The sequence below is a fragment of the Heloderma suspectum genome, chromosome 2, assembly GCF_057233095.1.
Source record: "Heloderma suspectum isolate Gila_16-S chromosome 2, 16-S_ref, whole genome shotgun sequence".
Lineage (NCBI taxonomy): Eukaryota > Metazoa > Chordata > Lepidosauria > Squamata > Helodermatidae > Heloderma > Heloderma suspectum.
This window is the reverse complement of record NC_139459.1, coordinates 297,195,121-297,217,694: the sequence shown is the minus strand read 5'-3', so window position 1 is coordinate 297,217,694 and position 22,574 is coordinate 297,195,121. Positions and strand designations below refer to the sequence as shown.

The 22,574-nt window shown below is 40.7% G+C and overlaps 1 protein-coding gene across 2 annotated transcripts in view; it reads right to left on the bottom strand.

Moving 5' to 3' along the window:
* CACNA1D (calcium voltage-gated channel subunit alpha1 D) overlaps window positions 1-22,574 on the bottom strand; it is a 302,650-nt gene that overhangs the window by 157,616 nt on the left and 122,460 nt on the right. For both annotated transcript variants that reach the window (XM_084832473.1, XM_084832474.1), the window contains exons 4-7: window positions 18,469-18,608; window positions 16,471-16,613; window positions 12,820-12,972; window positions 10,719-10,915 (exon numbers count right to left, since the gene is read on the bottom strand). In XM_084832473.1, coding sequence (XP_084688599.1) covers window positions 10,719-10,915; window positions 12,820-12,972; window positions 16,471-16,613; window positions 18,469-18,608 — 633 coding nt within the window. The remainder of the gene's footprint in view (window positions 1-10,718; window positions 10,916-12,819; window positions 12,973-16,470; window positions 16,614-18,468; window positions 18,609-22,574) is intronic.

Below are 22,574 nucleotides of genomic sequence, written 5' to 3'. Positions count from 1 at the left end.
CCTCAGGAATCAGCAGCAGATCGGGACCACTTACCTCCACTCCAGGAGGACTGGAGGAGGAACGGCACTCGGCTGCTTCTTGCCAGCCACAGCCGTTCGCCTCCTCCCTGTCCCTGCCGATTGCCATGTCTTTAAAAAAAAGAAAAAGAAAAAAAATGGCAATCGGGAGGATGTGCCCATAGACTTATAAGCAAATAGAGTCACGAATCTTGCGTATAAGTCTATGTGTCCATAGGCTTATACGCAAGATTCATGGCTCTATTTTGCATATAAGTCTACGGGCACATGTGGTCAGCAGGATATGCCTATAGGCTTATACACAAAATAGAGCCGTGAATCTTGCATATAAGCCTATGGACACATAGACTTATACGCAAGATTCATGACTCTATTTGCATATAAGTCTATGGGCACATCCTCCCGATTGCCTTTTTTTTTAAAGACATGGCAGTCGGCAGGGATAGGGAGGAGGCGAATGGCTCTGGCTGGCAGGAGGGAAGGTAAATGTCCCCAAGCCAGTTCTGCCCCCCCCCCCCGGAATCTGAGTGGAACGGAACCACTCTGGAGAATTCCGGGGGGGAGGAACAGATCGCCTCCCCCCGCCCCCACAGATTCCCTACCGGAACAGATGGTGGGGAATCCATACATCCCTACCACATCCTCGGGCCTCAACAACTGAAACTCATCCAGTAAGACTGGAATAGACAGTGGTCTGGATGCCTCTACTTATGTTTCCTGCTGTAGCTTTTGCAAAGCAGGAAGGGCACAGTTGGGTGAAGATATTTTTTAAGTTTAACACTACATTGTTATTTAAATCTGAAGTGTCAACAGCTAATTTAATGATTCAGCCCTTTCTGTTTTCTATGTATCACTTTAAACCACTAAATCCAGAAATTTAGCAGCTGAAAGCCAGATAAAAGACACAAAACAAGAAGCAGATGTATTTAAAGTTGAGTGTGCTACAGGACTTTTCAGATTATCATTTTGTTTTGCAATAAATACATAAATGTTCATTTATTGTAGGTAATCGTATGTCCTTTGTCTTACAGAGACTATATTGATGAGGAATTATAATTTCCCAGCACCTAAGCTGCAATATTTTGTTCCTGGGAATAGTTGATCCTTCCACCAGCTAGAATGCAAGCTTTTTGGACTTGGTGTGGAACATGGTTGTACAAGGCATGGGCACGTACTGGACAATGCTCACAACATCACAGTTGACACACTTCTCTCCTTTTATGCTAACACAACTTTGTCAATATCTTTAAAAGTTCAAAATAATCTTTCACTACAGATGACAGCTATTCTATGTCTGTTTCATAGAATGTCTAGAAGCCTACTGCATTGCTCTTAAGAGGTCTTTAAAGTTACCAACGCTGTAAACAGACTACAATGGAGGACTCTTGCATATACCCAGCTGTGGCATTTCTTTAAAGTTGTAAAAATATTAAAACATTTTCCCCTTCTTAAATATGTACACTAAATGGTACATATTTATTTTATGGTAAAATTTTATTGTTTTAAATTGTTTATGGTGGGTTGTACATCGCCCAGAGTGGCTGGGTGACCAGTCAGATGGGCGATTAATAAATTTAATAAATAAATAAAATAAAATAAATAAAATGTATGGAGAGTAGTAATCCACATTCTAATGTTACAGGATTGCAGATATAAAGGATGCATTTGTCATTTCAATTCCATTTACATTCCCTGCTCTAGAAGAATCTGATCTTCAATAACGTAAGTATTTGCCATCCTCTGTTCATTTTTTCCACAGCTGCTCCTTATGCTTATAGATTGATTTTGGGATGTGTTATTTGTAAACTGGGTTTTAACCATTCATTTTCACCATTATAAACACATTCATATTTGATGCGTATAGGATTGCAGTATGTCTCTATCAGCCTCTTTTACAGACTTTGCACGGGTAGAAAATGAAATGAAACCTTTTTCACTTGTATTGCGTAATGTTTTAATTGGCATTTAAGGTGATGGTTCTTTTATCAGCATCTAGAATAGCCTTGGAAATCAGGGTTTTCTGAAATAGCGCGAGCTGTTCCAGCAGGCTTTGATGTCTGCTCATTAGGTCAACTAACCCTAGAACACAGACTCCAAAGTGTGCTGGTCACTCTTCTCCCTCTTTCAAGGATGTCAGCCAGTTTCTCGAAACCTTGCTGATTTCAAAGGCCCTGCTGTGGGCTCTCAGAGGCTCAGATATCAACCTGGCTTAAAAGGGAATGCCTTTCCAATCGAACAGCTTACCAACCGCTTATCAGCTAAGAAAAACTGGCCTAACGTCTTCCCTAGGCCCTTTGGGTTTCAGAATACAAGCGGATCTATGAGCTCTTTCTCTTGTATACCCTACGCTAAGCACAGTGAAGAAGGTAGTATGTGTTACAAGGGTCATGGCACTTCCAATCCTTTATGTCTCTTTCTCTCCTCTTTATTTCAGCATGTAGTATAATAGAGTGACTGCGTTAGCACACAATTATAAGCCTGGCTTATTAAAAATGAGCTGTGTGCAGGTGCATGTAGACGGTTCACTCGTCCTGTGCTCCTTCCCCTTGTGCAGGGGTTGGCAAAGTGTGGCGCTTGCTGCCCCCCACCACAGCCCCCTTTGCCTCCCCAACTGTATTCTAAAAAACACAAAAATCAAAACAAAACAAAACGGCATCTGGAGCGGCCACTTTGAAGATTTTGGGGGCCCTTTCAGTGAAATCAAGCTAGTTTTACCCTTTTGGTGCTCCATAGCTGCTCTTGGATGTGTGTGTGTGTGTGTGTAGTGCTGCAGGGGGTGGGGTGCAGCCTGAGGGAGATCCATGGGATGGAACTGGCCTCTGGATCTCTCGAAGGTGCCCACCCCCGCTCTAGAACAACGGCTAAACAAACCAGGAAGGGTTTGTTTAGTTGTTGTCTGAACCAGGGATCCTGGCTTTTCACTCCCCCTACAAGCCAGGATTACAACCTTGGAATCCTAGCTTATAAGGGGAGCAACAAGCCAGAATTCCCAGTTCAGACAAGACACTAAACAAATCCTTCATGGTTTGTTTAGCGGTCGTGCTAATGGGTAAGAGCAAAGCAGGAGCAAATGGACTGTGTGCACCAGCACAACAAGTCAGGATCCACTGGAATCCTGGATTATCGTTCTGTACACATATGTGATCTCATCGCATTGTGTGTTTCTCCCCCATACACCTCTAGTTGCCAGTAATGTAAGGGCCAATGTTATGGTGATCACGTAATCTGGCCGTGTGTGCTTGTTTTTTTCACTTTCAATAGCAGCTGCAGGGAGGATCAGCATCGGGGCCCTGGCACATGGGGAGGGCTTTTTTTTTTTAACCCTTAAACACTTTTTCAAGTCTTTAACAAAGATCGCCACGCAATACAATGATGTCACATCACATATTTCCAGGAAGAGGTGGGAAAATGAGAGGAAGGACAGGCAGCTCTGTTTTTGTAACATCTGATTACATGGTGTACAGTATATGCTGTGTTCCAAACCTGGAAGAGCTGAAGTCGATGAAAACTTGAAGTTTTACAGAGTCAAAGCCAATTAATCACCTGGCAAACTTAATGAGCTCATCATACACTAACAAACAGACATCAATCAGATATCGTGTACCAGCTAGAGTAAGAATCCAGGCATCTCCCGAAGACATCACATTGACTTTTTTTTAATGTTCCTAATCAATTATGCTAGCCCTGTACTGTGATGACATCTGCTGTACTTAGACACTATTTTAATTGTTACACGTATATTACATTAAGGTCTATAAATCATTTATAGAAAAGCCTTAAGTAATTAACTGAGAGATTTGTTTCTAAATATGCCATAAAGACATAGTGACAGGCTATTATAGACAACACTCCGATCAGGTTACCCAGTTACCTATTGAACTTTGGGAGGCTACAGTTTATTGCAGTCAGCTAACCATTGATTAAACTATATCAAGGGCTCTCAACATGAGACACAGGCCTTGTTCAAAGTACAAACAGCTGCAGCAGCTAGAATAAACAAAGACTCAGATTCTAACCCAGAACCAGCCCCAGTGCATATCTTGGTTGGTGTTAAAGGATCAGAATGCCAATTATAATACTACAGGGCAGCTATACTTAATAGGGTACTTTTGTTCCCCCCACCCACCCAGTTTACTAGTCATTCTGCCTCCTCTTTGCTAGATGGTTTGCATATGTATTGCAGGCCAATGATATTAATAGGAAATATGCATTATCCTGTGCTCAGTGATTAGTCATGCAACGCTCTCAGTTCACACGTCACCAGACTTCTCTTTTGATTGCCATCGAAAGTACAGTGAGAATAAATTTGGTAAGGAAGAAGTTGAGAAACACAGTTCAGTCTAATGGAGATTTTGCAAGGTCATTTGCCCATGAAACAATCACTGTGTGACAGGATCTAATATAAGCAGACCCTCTGTAACGGGTTCTTCAGCCATTAAAGTTTTAGTAATCAACCTTCTAAAGCCTGTCAAAAGCAGATTGGCCACAGAACCCCCGGACTCTTTCAAATAACCAATGTTCACATGGACAACACCCAGTCAAGTACAGATTGCACAACGCCCTCTTGTAATGACAAAACAGGGCATCTGAAGCCAACCATGTTTTTTTGAGACAATACATGCTTAAGAAAGTGTATAGTGATTTCTTACAAGGGAACAGTTCCATGCTCCTCTGACACTCTGTTAGATATATCATAAACCTAAGATACAGGGAATCATGTCAGAGCAGATTAGGTTCTGTTCTGTTGAGGTTGGTATTTCCTTGTAAAGCAGTTTAAAATCATTTCTCTACAGGTGGGCTCAACATGCTATACTGTTCATTTGAAACTCTGACATTTAATTGGCCTACTTCAATGGTCCCTTCTAAGCTGTAGACTTCTTAATATTTATAAGTTTCCGCTGATCGTGCTACCTGAATGTCACTGAGATACCTATAGTGGTGTCTTCTCCCCTCGCCCATCACCCACACCCACACCGCTCTCTCGCTCTCTCTCAGCTTCTGCAGTTTCTCATGAGATGGTTGAACATTTCTTTCATGTTTAGGATTTCAGATAGGTGCCTGTCTAGAAATATCCCTTTTAATTAGAAAAGGGAATAATCCACCATAACATTCCCTACTTTTTAATTCCAATGGGGCTTGTTTAGGAGAACATTGCAGTGAACTGTGTCCAGGATCAATACCTGAAAGCTTTTCTGTAATCATATTAACATGAAACTGAATCTCACTGACTTACATTTAACTTTGAAAAGCTCTGCATGCTATTGATCACTTTTATTATCTTATTAATGTCATTCAGAATTCTTGCCACCACAACATATCAGAAGGCTGGTCTATTATACATTAAAACTAAATATGGCATGACCATATTTACTTTAATTTGTTTAAAATATGTACGTGGAACTTCATAGTACTGAGGATTGGATCCAGAAGGCTGGATCCAATGCTGGCCATCTGTTAGTGTAAGGGAACACTAGCATGATGAATTTCCCCTCCCCACTACAGCCACCCCTGTGTCCCTGAATCTGCTCCAGAGGGTTGGGGGGCTTCTGGAGACGATTCAGGGCACACACAGGACTGGAAAAGGGCGTAGGAGAGGATGGGGAAGTCCCTTTGCACCAGCAGAAGTGTGCTCATGCAGAAACTCTAGGTTTCTTAGTTGTGCTGAACCAATTTAACTTTAGATCTCCAAATGTGGGCACAACATATACACCTTTCCTTTTCAAGCCATACTTCAATTTTATGTTAGACAGAAGATGTTATAGTACACACATTAGCCCTCCTTCACATGTCACTCGTATGAAGGCATACACATGTGATCAAGGGGCAGCGGGACCACACCACTGAGACTGTGCAGCTTCCCCTAACGTCCATGCGTTAAGTATGGATATATGGGGTGGGGTCAGCAGTACAGCCCCACTGCTCCTTGACCATGTGAGAACCCCTTCACATGAAGGGGGCTACAATGTATATACATTTAGACTCTTTAGCTGGTTAAAAAACAGAGCAAGGAAACAGTTGTATGAACTGCTACACTTCCATTGCTGAATGAATAAAACTGAACAATGACTAAAGTAGCTACTTTACCAGATTTATTAATATTTTCATTATTATAATTTTAGAGCTCCTGTGTATAGCTTTACTTCATCATCTGTTCTACTCCCATATCTCTGCATTTCATACTGTGTCTGGAAAGGCAGGCATAATTTTCAATGGTCCCCATAGAGTTCTACGGATCAGAGTAAATGGTCAGCAATCTGGGTCACACAGGAGAGAGTGCAAAACCTCCTACTAACCTCAAACCCTGTAGTTCTAGAGGCAAAAGGCAGGTTTAACCCCTACCCCACTTACTTTCCCACATATGTGTAAATTATTGCTCATTCACTGCTATGCCAAAAAGTACAATGATCCATTCACAATACTTTAGTGGGGAGAAAACCTGTCCACCAGCCCTGACACTGGGTGGCCTGGCTTCCACCCAGGTGGGGTGGGTTGTTACAATGTAATTCTGAATGCAGAGTATACAGAAATACATTGTGCCCCTTTCTCCCAAGATCCTCTGTAATATAAAGGCCCTTCCACCACACATACATGCCCCCCTGTGCCATAATGGCAGGTATTTCACTAGTTTACAGCTAAATCAGCAGTAGTGGACAAAAACAGCATCAGTGGCAATTGTTTTTGTTGCTGAATATGTAAACAGATACAGTAGTTATTTCTGTTTCCATGGCTGGCAGTGAACGCCACGTGGGGGATATGAATTAAATCCCCATTGACTGCATAAATATTTAGCATTAGTGCTGTTCTTATGCCAACTTCAGCAGGATATTGCCTTTGGCTGCAAAAACAATCCTCCATGAATCCCAGAAGTTTCTACCTTTAAAAAAGTTGCTAAGTGCCATTACACTTGGACACGTGCGCACTGTACAGCTATACTTCAATATATATATATAGTTCAGCATATGAGGACAGAGTATCACATTCTAATATCTGCCATCATTCTGCTAAACTCAGAAAAAAGCAGAAATACAATAAGTAACATATTGAAAATTACATTATATATTAATCAATATCTTGTTTCAGAATGATCTGCTGAGCATCTATTTTTATAATCTGAATCATAATCATAATCATTCACTACCAAATACTGCATATATTATAGTAGGCCAGCCACAATGCCATCTTTTTTTTTACTTGTACCAACATCAGCATGTTAAAAGCAGACACCTGCCAGGGTTGCGAGCCCTCCCAGAGTGTAGTCACCAAACAAAGACCCAGTCTCCAAATCAATAGGCTTTATTATGTCAGAATTTTAGCAGTTCAGATTTTAGTACTTTGACTAAGCTGCCCCGATCCTAATTAGCTTACCTGAAGACCTCTTTTAGTGATGCACCATGGTAGGATAGAAAGTAGTTGCAAATCTAACACTACACAATCACACAGAACTGATAGGCTTCCTCAGTCCCACCCTCAGGGAAGGTCTTTCCCTAAAGGTCTCCTCTGACAGGCTGACAGGCTAACCCGGTAGAGTGCCATAATTCCTTTGGTTGCTCTGCCCATATAGAGCTGCATCTGGGCCGTGCATCTGCCAAGTCCTCCCCTTCCCCTTCTGTAAGTTGCTAAGATCCCACAGAGGGAAAGTGGTATCTATGTCTGGCTCTAACTGATTAACGTGCCCTTGAGAAGATTCTTCTGTCTCCTAGAGCCCCTTGTGGAATTTCCTCCCCCACTCCCTGGCCCATCTCATCTTCTGACTCTGGTCTCTGCAGGGAGTCTGAGCCCAATCCTGACAGCACCCATGCCAGATCAGTTATACATAGACTGACAAAGAATATGTGGGTGGATGCCACCCTCAAAAATGAGCTTCAGTGTCTTTTTCAACATTACATATCACTGTACAGCAGAGGGATAGTAAGGCTATTTTGGGGTGAAGCAATGTCTATAAGCATTGCATTTGCTTGCAACCAAATATTTTCCTGGTGATTAGCACGACATTCATATCAATGGAGGTAGCTACAGCTTGCTTCATAACCTCTTTCAGAGACCTTACTCCTCTTCAAAGACCTTGAGAAGGCTCAACCTTGTGACAGTCTCCTCATGGTTTTCACATTAGGCTTCTGCTGTTGTACCTCCTGACTACAAAAGTGACTGAAATAAGGATTAGGATAAGGAGCTACCCATTTCATGTCATTGCCACAAGGCTTTCATTGCCAAAACTATTCTTCCTGTAAAGAACTTGCTAAGTTTCCATGTATTAAGAGGCTGTGACACAATAGTATCCTTCAACATCCACAGAAACAAGTCCTGCTGGAAGACTGATTGATTGAATTGGTCAGTCAGTGGTATTGGACGAGACTGGTATTTCTCAGATGCCAAGGCATTTGTGTGCCACATGTATGGTACCCCTGATGCCAAAACTACTGATCATGCCAGGCTACACCCATTTACCAAGAGCAAGTGGGAAACGCAGATGTTACTTCAATGAACGCTACCCTCTTGAACTTTCTCTTGCATGCACAGATTATCAGGTAAAGATGAAATGGTCAATTTGATCAAGCAGATCAAATAGTTATAGATGTTGTTCCCTCTGAACATGCCTCCTGCTCGAAGGAGTCAGATGTATTATTTGTTGCCTGGACAAGGTTATCTCCTATGTCCACTGTCTGTCTGGAACTAGTGACAGGTGGTACAAAAAAAAAAATGGAACACAGCACAATGCACCTCTTTCAGAAAAGATGCAGTGCCATCAACTATTCAAATCCCATTGCTTAACAGTTTCCTTGTACATTTTTATGTGATAACCAGATGCTGATATATTCTGTAAACCTTGTACCTCCAAATAATTGAACATAACTGTTTGTACACAACCCATGGTCATATTTGTCCATTTGTATCTACAGGCTATTTACAGCATGTTATTTATAGCACATTTATAGCATGTCATTTTCATCTTGTAAAAGGTTTAAAGGTTATGGCTATTTCTGTTATTAACAGTCATAACTTTGTGAGTATCCAACTGGTTTGGACATAGGTTTGAGATAGTGGGTAGGATGGTTAAGACAACACTGCAGTCCGAGCCCATGTTTTTGCCATAGTTTCCAGTATTTGTGTTACTTCAGCTCTTTTAGCAAGTCACCTGTCCAAAGATGGAATTCCATGATGTTATATGTTTGGTAGCCCAGCCCCTTAGTGCCATTTTGTGGTGTACTGTGCCTAAATCAGTCCAGTATTTTCAGTGCTGTGACAATTTCCCTGAAAGTAGCCTAAGCCATGCTGTGCAGTGATGTGCAACCTTGAAAATGACCCTGAAGGTAATTTCTTGAGGATAGCATCCACCCACATCTTCTTGTCACCCAGTATATAATTGAACTGGTATGGGTGTCTGCTTTTAACACAATGGCACAAGGTAACTCATTTTCTAAGGCACTTTTGGATGTTGGCTGGTCTACAACTACCATATTAGTCCTCTGACTTTGGATTGAATGTATACTCTATAAAGGAACAGAATAGCCAATCAGAATTTCCTAGAATTAGGTTGCAATCCTAAATAAGCATGCTAGGGAGTAAGCCCCATTGCACTCCATTGGTAAATATGCATACAGTTGCACTACTAATATTGTGCATAAAACTCTTGCCACAGATTTCCTATTACCTGGATATATACTATAATTACTCTAAGACTGGGGTAGGAAATGTGTGGTCCTCCATATGTTGCTGGACAACAGCTCCCACCAGCCACACTCAACGTGGCCAATGGCCAGGGATTATGGGATTTGTAGTCCAACATCTGGAGGGCCACATGTTCCCTCTATCCCTGCTCTAAGACTAAAGCACTCTATTGCAAATAGAGCTGATAATGCCTTTGGTCTCCATAACCTTGATTATTAAGGTTCAAACTCCTTTTCAAGGCACCAACTGCTTCTGACGCCTAAGCATATTTATTCATCCCAACGTTTTCAACAGATCCTGCTCAATGGATAGTGTTGTTAGGAATGTATACCTGAGTACTGAGTAGTATTCATATTGTTAGTATGAATTCATAGGTGGAGATATATAAAAATTTAGCACCTAGCATTAAAAGCCTGTAGGCATAATTTAAATTAGCTCTAGCACTCCTTTATAATAGCATGGAAGCTCTTCTCAGCCTTGGGTACTACATCAATAGCAGGTCATGCTAGAAAACAGAGAGTTGATTCACTGTCCTCTTATAAGGAAATTAAAGGACAAAGTAATATAATCACTGCTTTTCATTATATTTTATAAGCTGTATGTTTGCCAAATGGGTTGCAAACTCAAAAGAATATAAGTCCATTTGAGAGCATGCTGATACATAGTTGTAAATAAATAAAATAATTGCAAAAATGCTAAATGTGAGCTTTATAAAAATCAGAAAATACCTTCACAAAACTGGAAATTTGTATATAACATGCTATTTGAAAGCATAGAAACACAAGATTGTTTCAGGTCAAATTGTCCAGGTGGATTTTGGTTTAATGTAAACATACAGAGAACACATTTCAATGTGATATTTTAATTGGAAGAATCCAAGGAAATCCTGTAACTGGAAGAAGAGTGCACCTGTGTTCATTTCACTGAGGTGTCTCAAAGACTTATGAAAGGCAGATTACTTCAAGACAGAGTAGCTTCCCTTTACACATGGAAGACTATTTCCAAATACACAAAAAGTGTTTCTAGTTACTTACCCAATATAGCACATCAGTCCATCCTTCCATAGTTATACACTGGAACACAGTTAACATTGCATAGCCAAAATTATCAAAGTTGGTTATGCCTCCATTTGGTCCAGGCCAGCCACCCTTACATTCAGTGCCATTCATGGGACACTGACGTCCACTCCCTGAGAATGCACAAGGTGCAGGATCATCTTCAGCTAACATCTCTAAAAATAGATCAAACACATTTCAGATTGAGAAGACTTCAACATCTGGCTTGGAGAAAGAAATTCCAATGATCACAACCATCTAGACAGGCCACATATGTGCAATACATGAATATTAAGAGTTCGACCTGGACAGACTCCAGTTTCCCCTGCATTTGAGCACCCATGACATTTCATCAGCCATGTCTGGTCCGACAGTCCTGGGCAAATGTTCATGTGAGCCGGGCTGTACATGCATACAATCAATCAGAACAATTTCCAGGACTGTGCCAGCTGGGGAAAATTCAAAAACCACTGCCAACTGCATCTATGTTTAACATTTTTCTGTACATTGGGTCTAATCCTGAGAGATGCAGAGTTCAATATCCATTGATTTTTAGGGCCTTTTCAAGCAGTCAGTTTCCACTACATACCATAGCTGCACTGCCACAATCCTAGTATGAAATGTCGTCCCCCCCCCCGGGGGGGGGGGCAGAATTATATGAACAACAACTAGGCATGATGCAATAAAGAATAATAAAATATGGCCCTGTCCAGAGGTTTACAATCTAATAAAATCAATGTAACCTGCCTGGAATCTCTCAGAATCAGACCCAAAATGTAGAACAGTGCCAAGTGTATAAACTATTTCATCCCTTTGACTTCCATTTGCCATGAATACACATTTCTTCCTGCCTAAATAACTAACGTGAAGAAATGCTGAATTTCTGCAACTGCACCCATCCTGGTATATTTGCACGGGAGGTTCATCTCAAGATGCCTTCTGCTCAGGGTATGACAACTAGGGAAAGAACCTTCTCTGTTGTGGTATCCTGTTTGTGGAACATCCTCTCCATGGAGATGTGACTGATGCCAACCTTGCAATTATATAGATTTCTGCTACAACCACACCTTAATACATTACACATTTTCTTGTACAATTCCACACTGCTATACATCAGTGACACCCAACATCTAAGTCAGTAGATTTTACTTTTCCACACCACTTAGAACCTAGGAGAATGATTCAAAGGTATATTCTGTGAAATGTGAGTAATATGAACTAATTTTGAACAGGTTTGAGATTATTTGCTCCCCAGTTAGTTTAAACTTAGTTTACTGAGTTAGTTTATTGTGAGTTGCAGTCTAGATCTGCTGGGACAGGATTGCTAGCATTAACATTTGGGATGCCCTATAGCATTTCTAGATCACCAGTGTCTCTGTTAATCGTCTCATTATTGCCTCCTACTTTTGGCAACAGGACAGTGTATAAAGTCTGTGGTAGGATTAAATCTACACTACACTAGCTATGCTAGTTTCATAGACCAGTTGTCAGTGGTTTATCATGACGTCAGCTTAATAAGGTTGTAGCTTCCCTGTAAGGTTGATAACGACAATGAGTTCATACACTGTAATAAAATTTTAAAAAGGCAGCACTAAAACTGATGCACATTTCTACTTTCCCAGCTTCTTTTGTGACATGTGAAGTAGGTAACCCACTGAGTTCTTGGATCTTATTGAGAGTGATACCCGTGAGCTCCATTTTAAATATTACAACAAACTGCAAGGGTTCCAGTTTTCCTCCTTCTGTGTAATCTACAATCCAGCTCTGACTGCTTTTTATTTGTTCTATTTTATTTATTTGTATCACATTTCTATACCACCCAACAGCAGAAGCTCTCTAAGTGGTTCACAAAAGTTAAAACATGATAAAGCATGACATAAAATTTAATATAGAGTTTAAAACTACAATATAAAAGTAAAAGCCAGCAGCAGTCTAAAAACGTAAAAATACACTAACATGTTTAAAACAAAAAAATCCTGAAGGATTAAAATGACCCCCCCGGAGGGGGGCTCTTTTTACAAGCCTTGATTTAAAATGCACCAATTCTGTTCCAGTTATAAGTAGCAGTTTCTTTACTCACCTGTATCTTCAAAGTAACATGATTTGTGCATTTTTCCAATAAAAAGTTCCAATCCTATAATAGCATAGATTATGATTACAAATAATACCAGAAGGGCAATATGGAGCAAGGGAACCATGGCTTTTATAATGGAGTTCAGGACAACCTGTAAACCTGTTCACACAGAAAAAGCACACAGAGAAATGGTTTGCTGTATTTTAGAGTCACATAATTACAAACAGATAATACTAGAGGACAAATAGAAGGCCATCATAATTAAAACACACACAAACAGACCTTCGTTGCCTTAGCAGAAAATCCTATAACTCATATAGTCAGCGTTTTGGAGATACTCCATTAAGAGGACTGTCAACGGCCAGGGTTGCTTCAGAAAGTCCTTAAAGTTTAGTGCTCTTAAAATGTTGAGTTCCAGTTCAAAGGTCTAGCAAAAATTATAAATTAATTTTATAGAAATTAATAAGTGGCCCTTCAACAAAATGTTGCAGTGTATCCCCAGCTCCTAAAAGGAGTGCTCCGGTTCAGTATCCCAACCAGCCTGCAACAGTGCCTTGCAGCCCTGTTCAGATCTGGGGGGCCGGGGAGGGGGGCTCTAGAGAGGGAAGAGAAAGGGCACAGTTGTTTTTCTTTCCTACCCCCCTGAGGACTGAGGTGATATGCAATATCTCTGCCTGAAATACTCTGGTAAACCATGGCCAGTCACAGTAGGCAATACCAGTCTAGGTATTAGAAAACTTCTTATACTTTAAGATTGCAGCACAAGAGCACTCACATTTGGGGCTGCCAGCCCAGAACCTGAACATTTAATAATTATATAGAGGGGTCATGGGGGTGGGGCAGGATGTCTGAAGAATAAGAGGAATTTTTCTTTACCTTGCTCCTGAAACATCCCTGTATACTAGTGCAGAGAGGGGAGGGTTTTTGTTTTACCTAATGGCACACATCCCCCAACCCCAAAACAATGCCCCCTCCAGAATGCTCGCTGTAATCTGTTACAGGCTTGAATCAGTTCATTCCCTCTGCTTCCCCGCATGCAGCTTAACCCCCCCGCTCCCCGCTTAATTGACATCTCAATATTCAATATATCCTACAAGCCCACAGGTCATCAAGCCATTTTGTGTGGTTTAAAAATTATATTTATTTAACTATATTTATGGATCACTTATATTAAATACATTTCTAAGTGATGTACAAAAACAAGTCTTCATATGGAGGACTTACCTGTTGGGAAAGGTATATTTTCAATAGGCACTGATCTGGCTTGCACATAACGACCAACCATGAGTTAATTAACACATGGTTGGTCAGGGCCATGCAGGAGCAAGCAAGCACACTATCTCCCGCCTACTCATCGTATCCAGTTTGCATCTGGTTTAGAAAACAACTCAGGAATGCCCTGTTCCTGGGTTGTTCAGCATGATATGTGAACCTGGAGTTCTGAGCTGCCGAGGGGGAAACAACCTAGCATTTTAACCCATGGTTTGTTGAACAACTCAGGAACATTTCTGGCTTGTTTTCTAAACCGGATGCAAAGTGGTGAGCAGGCAGGGGGCAGTGCACACACGCATTCCTGTGCAACCCCAACAACCCATGGGTTTTTGTTATGTGGGAACCAGGTCACTGAAAACCCAGAAGAGTTGGCACCTGCCTAATTTGTAGTTGTAGGAAGTTCCATAATCTTTTTCTATTAATCCAGAAACCTATATACTTCTGAGTATCTAAAAGAGTCCCCTGAGGATGCAGAAACCACTACATTGTTTTTGGGTGGCCCCAACCTTGTTTTTGGGTTCCAAACTCATAGATACTCAGCCATCCAAGTTTAAAAGAATGAATCTACAAACGAGGCATGTAGCATTCACATAAAATGTTAGAAGATGGTAGGAATTACAACTCCTGAGGAATCTTGGATTCCCCACCCCCGCCCCAGATTTGATGACTATTTGGCTACTGGTGAGGGTATTCTTGGGGTTTGTCCCTGGTTGAGAAGAAGGGTAAGCATCATATGAAAGTGTTTTAATGCACAGTAAGTATAGTGCCCTTGAGCACAATAACACAACACGCTGTTCTTTTATGTTACCTTATAACGTTTCTTTAAGAAAAAGACCAGCTCTTGATTGGCTTGAGAGAAGTGCACACACAAAATAATTAGAGGTATCTGTCTGCTGGCAGTGAGAGTTTTGCATGTGACCAAAAGGTTTCCTCCCAACTCATGGCTTATTTCCCACAATTGCTTGATCCTCCATTCAAGTAATTTTGCTAAATCTGTACCAATTACCATCATTTCCATGGCAACAGATTATGGTCTAATAAACACGGCATTATGACCTTGCTTCTGGATCAAATGTTAAAAGCAAGAGATGGGAGGGAGGGAGGCTTCATTCAATCCAAAACATCCTCAAAAAGGCAGCAGTGAATGGCAATAAAACAGAAAGGATGATAGACAAATCCATTTGTCATTTTGTTGAACTGCTTGTTCTAACAGCCTTCTCTGTTTTAGCAGTCCAGCTTTCATTCTCTTGAGCAGTTGTTTGCAAAGTATTTTTCCAGGACTCCTGCGGGCTACTCAGAAGCTTATGGGACTGGGTCTGCGCAGAATTCACCTGCCATTTCTCCATTTCCCACTCACGGGAGCAGCTGGAGGCCCTCACTTCCTTTGAAGTGATCCTGCCAGTAAGAAGCTTTGTTATTTAAAAATAAATAAATAAAGAGTGGGAGGGGTAGGGCAGCACAGTGGGCACTAAGGAAGGTGCAATCGGGCACCTTTGTAACCACAGACACCACATTACTAACCCCTGCACTACACTGTTATCAAGGTTGATGGAAATTATATTAAAATGGGGCAGAACCAAACTGGCCCATTTACTGATGTGATCATTTCATTGACTTGATATCCTGATGGGATCATTCTACTGACACCAAAGGGCCAAAGAAGACATACATTATGCTAAGCATGTGACTGCCACCAAAACTAGCAGCTATGTGTTTAGTTCTCTCTATCCTCTTTGGTAAAGTCTAGTAGAACTTACTCATGTCCTTATGTCATGCATTCTGGGGTTCCCACATACGCCAGCAGCAATGAAGTGGAGCAAAGAGCACAGAACTTTCTGATGTCAGGATGCAGGGAAGTTCTACTAAACCTTACAGAGGGAGCTATACATGTGAAAGCCAGTTTCAGAGGCAGCTGCACTTTCCTGGTAACATTTCATTTGGCACCTAACTCATAGATTAGGGCAACCTTCCCCAAACTGTCACCTTCCAGGTGTGTTGGAATACAACTCCCATCATTCCCAGCTAGCATGGCCAATGGGAATAGCTGGCTGAGGGAATATGGGAGTTGTAGTCCAACACATCTGAAGGGCACCAAGTTGGAAAAGGCTGGATTATGGAAGTAAGCCATGAGGCAAACTAAATTCATATTCCTTTGCCAGCTTAGTGAATCTCTATCATAACCATACATACCATTTAGAAATGTCTTTGTTTAAACTGATGACATCTGAAAATAGATTTTATCAGATAGGAATACCTACATTTGCTATGTCATCACATTTAATCCCCTGGAGAAAGGAGGGGGCTATGTTGGGGGTGGGGAACCTGACCTGTGCAACATAATGTTTTAATTCATGCCACAAAATAATTAAACAAACATCAACTTACTGGGCACTCCTGATACAAGCCGGAGAGGTCGCAACACACGAAAGGCTCTTAGGGCTTTTACATCAAAGCCACCTGATTTACCACTCGAATGGCTACCACCTTCTGCTTCTTTGGTTAATTGTTCCAAAATTACACTAAACAATCTGATGAACAAAGATGTAAGAGATTCCATCATCTTCCATTTTGGCAAGAAATAACTAACTTTAAAAAAATCCTTGAATAATTCAGAAAAACCCTTCAACTATCAATGCAAGGCATATATTTATGTATTACATTATAAAAGGGAAATAATACAAAGGCAAAAACTTTTATCAGTTTCAGGATTCCTCAGGATTCACATTGTTCACTCTCAGAACAACTACAAAATAACTTTAATCACTCACAAATAAGGCATCAGTTTTCACACTGGTGTCAAACTCAGGGTAACTACCATCATCCAACACCTTACTTAATATCTTTGTAGAAACACATACATGGTACAGTAGAATTCACATAGCTTTATGACACCTTTCTTCTTTAACTATTGCTCACCTCTTCTGTTGCCAGTGGCCTGCAGACTGCTACAGATGCTGTCAGTCAGAAAATAGGAGTTATGTTTTGCTTGATGACAGGTTAAAATCATGTATAATTTTTGGAGTATAATAGTTTCCGCACAAAAAGGTAATGCAAATCATATTGAATCAAATCTGAATTCAGCATGGTATTTCTAGTTCAAACCAAAATTCAGCACAATATTTCTAATTTTAAATATTTTATTTATTTAAATATTTAAAATATTTGCAAAATTGACAAGAGTCACAGATGTCTGAATATCTTTTCATTTTTGCCACTCTTGCTTTAAAACGGTTCGTTGATATTGAGCCTACTGATCAGTTTGACATAGAAAATTGGGAGAACATTTCTACACTCATTTTTTCCTAACAGTGATTGATTACTGTTTATCTTGAGTCCAGCACTTAGTTCTGTACATCTCTTGTTGAACTGAACAGTCTGAGAACAAATTCTGAGGAAGCCTGGGTTTTTTCCTGCCCAAAATATTTATTTATTTATTTATTTATTTATTTATTTATTATATTTATACCCGTCCTTTGTTCCTGTTGCAAAGAACCCAAGGAGGCTTATATGGTCCTCTCCCTCTCCATCTTATCCATTTTATTTTTCACATTTTCACAAAAATAATGTGTGAGGGACCCATGGGTGGCTCAGATTAACACTGCCCAATTCATGTACTCTTTTTCAGGGGGGAAAACTCTCTTGTGCTTCAATTTGTATCTTAGAATACACACAGACCATTTTCTACATGGATAATACATCTATGTGGGGAGGACATATGAAACAGCCTTAAAATAAAAACATGCTTATAAAATGTGCTGGCTGATGCCCTAGTGGAGAAACAAGGGCAAAGTACTCACTGGGGCTGTTCGCATGACAAGAATTCCCACTGTGGGTTCCCCGCAGTGAGGCTGCAGTGTGTACGGGGTGCGTGCGGCCACCATTTGGACTATGCAGCCCCCACTTGGGGTTGTCATGTCATGCAAACCCAGTGAAAATGGGTTATACAAGGGTTAAACAACCCAGCAAGCAAACCCAGCAAGCATGGATTATGCTAGGGTTAAAACCTTCACATAACCCATGGTCTGTTTTAGGGTTATGTCAGGGTTGTTTAGCCCTTGCATAACCCACACCTGCTGGGTTCACAAGACATGACAACCCCCAAGTGGGGACTGCATATTTAATGTGGAGCCCATAGATGCCACAGCTCATCATGAATTGAATAACCCACATAATGTGTCATCCAAACCTGGTCATTGTATCAGTTATCACTTTTGGGCAGGGGAGGAGTTGTCTGTGAGGAAAGCAAGCAAGTACTTAAGAACACTGAAGGCCAGCAAAACTAAAGTTGGTTATTCATTGCTTCACTAGTTTAGTAATAAGTACATATGACACAGAAACATTTTTAGAATACTGATTTCTTGGAAAATCAAGTATCAGACTTACCCTACAATTACTATTACAAAATCCAGTAAATTCCATCCATTTCTAACATATGCATTAGGATGTAATAATAATCCATATGCTATAATCTTCAAAAATGTTTCAATCGTAAAAATTATCAGGAAGGCATATTCCACTTTTTCCTGTAAAACAAAAGAATCACAGCTATCATTAGTAGATCAAAATATTATGGTATTTATTCAAAACATTTGTGGATTTCCTCTCCAAATGCTTGAGGCACCTAACAACCAATAACAAAACAATTCAATAATATCCATTTAAGTTTATATTATTACTTACTATTTAGAGACCCATACTCAGGCCTCAGCATCATAAAACCATATGCATATACTTGAGTAATTATTAAGCAAGTAGTTAATTCATTTAAATGCTGTGAAATAACACATACACTTTAGTGGCATTCTAACATCGTTAGTGCAAGTTACTTTTCCTCTAATCTACTGATATATAATGGAAGATCAGCTGCATACTTCAAAACTATAAGAAGTGCAAAACAAAATTGTTTTAGATTACAATTACATTAACCTTTTAATTTTTAATTTAATTTAAAAAATTGGTACCTCAAAATGCACAAAAGGGGTCATAAATTTTTTATTATTATTGTCAGCCTTTCACAAGTGCACACTTATGGTTGTCAAATATGTGGTCTTGTCTAGTCAATTTTCTTGTATGTTTCAGCTGTCAAAGGGAGAGTTGGAATAGGTAACACACAAGGAAATTGACAAGTTGAAGCTGCCTATTAGTTAATTTGTGCACAGTTGCTAAGGGGCTGGGAGAGAAATAACAGTGAGAGAAAATAGGGACCAGCAGTGCAATTCAGTAGCACCGAAAATGGGGGGTGGGAGGCAAATGGAGTAAGTGCACCAAAAGGTGGGGGGGACAATGTATCCCCCTTGACAATGTGATCCTCTAACTTTTAAGCATTGAACTGACACTTCTCAGTGTCCTCCACCTTTTCAGTGCTTCCACAAGTCTCCAGCTGCTCCAGAAAAGGGAGATATTAACTCCACACACTTTTCACTGCTCATTTTCGGAGCAGTTATTGCTGCGGTTACTCCGCAAGTCTCGCAGACAGTAAATGGAGGAGAAATAGTTGTAAAATGGTGGCTTTCTGTTTGGAGGCTATTGTTGCTCAGGATATTCTAAATGTCCGCACAGGAAAATGCAATCTTTGGGGTGGGGAAGAGGGGAGAAACCCATTTATTATGGAAAATAGAACCTTAACAAAATTTTACTGCTGTTCTGATTGGCCAAGAAGTTGGGAGGGGAAGTTTAAATAGTATGTAAGTGAAACTGGCAAGCAGGTAGGAGAGTTTAGAAGAGAAATGTGCTAAAATAAGAAGTGAGAAGGAAGAATATTGCAGAAGACCCAAACTCCAGGGACTAAAGCAGCTGAACTGAAAGCAAGACAGCTGGAGGCTCTACTGCCAATAGATTAGTATGAACTGAAATTGCTTTGTTGCTAGTTCTTGGAAACAGTCCAGACTATGTTTAAATGGGTGAGTTTCACATGTTATTTTCATATCCTAATTCTTCTTATGATTGACTGTTAATTTGTTGCTTTCCAAAACCTTAAGTGAAACTTAATGTTGTTGTTGGTTTAATTTTGATCTGATGCCTTTATTGTTCAGTACAGTGAGTAGTGTGGTTCAATAAGTAAGTCATAGAGATAAAAGGGCAGTATTACTGAAGGCAACCAAGGAAAAAAGATGTTCATTTTGTGGCAGTGGTGAGGACCACAGGAAAGGTTAAGTTAGCTGCTTTGGTCACCTGCTCTCCTCCATGTGCAGTCACATGTCCCACTGCACAGCCTATGTTAAAAATGAGCAAATTATCGTCACTGAGAAAAGTTATGCCTCTTTCTCTCTTTTGCTCCCTCTGAAATTCTAATTTTTCAAGGTAGGGATTTTCTCATGGATATACTTTTCACTCCTTACGATAAACTTGGCACAGTACAAGCTACTTGTAAGGCCTACACTGTGTGAGGGAAGCAGCATTTCAATTAAGCACTTTTGAACTTGGCATTTGGTTCAGAAGACACAGTGCCAAATCAATCATTCTCCTGCCTTCCCCTGCCTCAAAACACTTTCATGTTAACTAACAGTACTCAAAAATCATTGGTGTAACTGACTGTTATGAACCCCTATATTCTGACATAGCTCAACAATGCTCCTTAGAGTGTCTGGCAAATTGGCACTATGCCAGAAAGTGTGAATAAGCAAGATCTTACCTTTTCTCCAATAAACATCCGCATGCTAAGCAATAAGCTGGTTGGATCAGCTGGTTCTTTTGATATATAAGTTTAGAGCCCTTAAGAGGGTAGTTCAGCAGCTACGTAATTTTCTGAATTGCTGGCTAGACCACTGGCATCAGAAATGGAGAGTAACACACCATTGGACAAAACAACAGTCAGTATCCACTTGGGGGTCAAATCTACTGAACTCATATCTCCATAAAAGTGAATCTTTGCTCTCACTCCCTGACATCCTAACTACATCTAATCAGGCGGCCACGGTAAGAACATAAGAAGAGCCATGCTGGATCAGACCAAGGGTCCATCTAGTCCAGCATTCTGTTCACACAGTGGCCAACCAGCTCTTTCTGTTAACACCCTGTTATCTGCAGTGAACTCTGCATATGCTCTGAAAACCTTGATTCCACTCAAGTACATAATATGTCTGTTATACTGACTTTATTGGTTTTATTTGAAATTCTATGTGAAATCGTTGCCTTTTCCTTTCTCCCCCATCTCCCCTGCAAATAAACCCCTTTTTATATTTCGACATTTGGCTGCATTTTTTATAAAAGGGAATTTCTCACTAAAAAAATTCTGCATGCTTTCTTAGGATATTCCACAAGATTTTGTTAAGTTCTTTGTTTGTTTAGATTTGGGCAAGTAAATACAAAGTGCCCTTTAAAAAAAATCCTAGAGCAGGGCTGAAGGGAGGGGTCCTTGGCAGAAGGGTTTAGAACTACCCAGGCAGACAGACTAGAGTGTTCAGATGAGGATTAGCTTGTGGTGACAGCTCACTAGCAATTCTTTCCTGGGGAACCATTGTAAAGAAGTCCATCAATAGGAAAAGACATTCTTTACATGATGGTTTATTATTTTTTTTTAAAGATCCCTAGGGCCTTTCCCTTTAAGGCCACTCCAGCCTGTTCCCTGTCTTTTCCCTTTATGTGTCTATTCCCAAAGAACGGACACCACTAAGATCATCTTCCTCTCTTAGAGCACAGTCCTACAGACAGATACCCAGATGACACAGCACTCTGGCGTTGGAACACTCCAAATATCCAACACCCTGCCAGGGTCTTGTCAGAGGCCTCTGACCCCATCTAACCCTTTCTCCCTGCTGGGGATGAGGACAGGAGCTGAGAGGCTGTTGTATCCAGCAGATCCCTGGTCTCCCCTGAGCACACCCTCATCCCTCCTGCTTTTTCCCCTTACCAAGGTCAGAGTTCTGACCTCAAGAGAGGAAACTGCCACAGAGCTTTCTGCAGTGGCTGGGTGGGGCTTGGGGGGTGGTGAGAGATCCACAGTTAGAGCTCTCCCTCCAAGGTTGTAGCTCTGTCTACAGCCTCAGAGGGGGAGATCTGCAGCATCCTATAGCCCTTCAGAAGCTGTCTAGGGCCACAGGATTGCTCCCTTAGGCACTTTTGGAGAAGTTTAAACAATAGTGCCTTTGGGTTAGGGAGGCTTACTTACTAAGAGCTAAGCAAAACATGATACAGGTGGTCAATGAATAATGCTTTTTTATACATTTATTTAATGAGATTTATCAATCCTTTATATTAAAGGACTTTCTAAGCGAAGTGCCAAAAGAAGTCTTCATACAGCAGACAAGATTATCTTCCTGGAAATGCTTGTTGGAAATTTTATGTTTTCTGCAGGCACTGAAAGCCCAGAAGCATTTGCCTAATTTGTAGTGTTCGGGACTAAATAAACAAATACATGTAAGTGTTGCTGCAGACAAGTCTTGATTTGGAACAGGAACGTGGTACTGGGGGAGGAAGATTAACACTTTCTCCCCATATTGTTTTCCTGAGTTAAATCCACCCAGCTGTTGTTTGCCCCATGGGGCAAAACA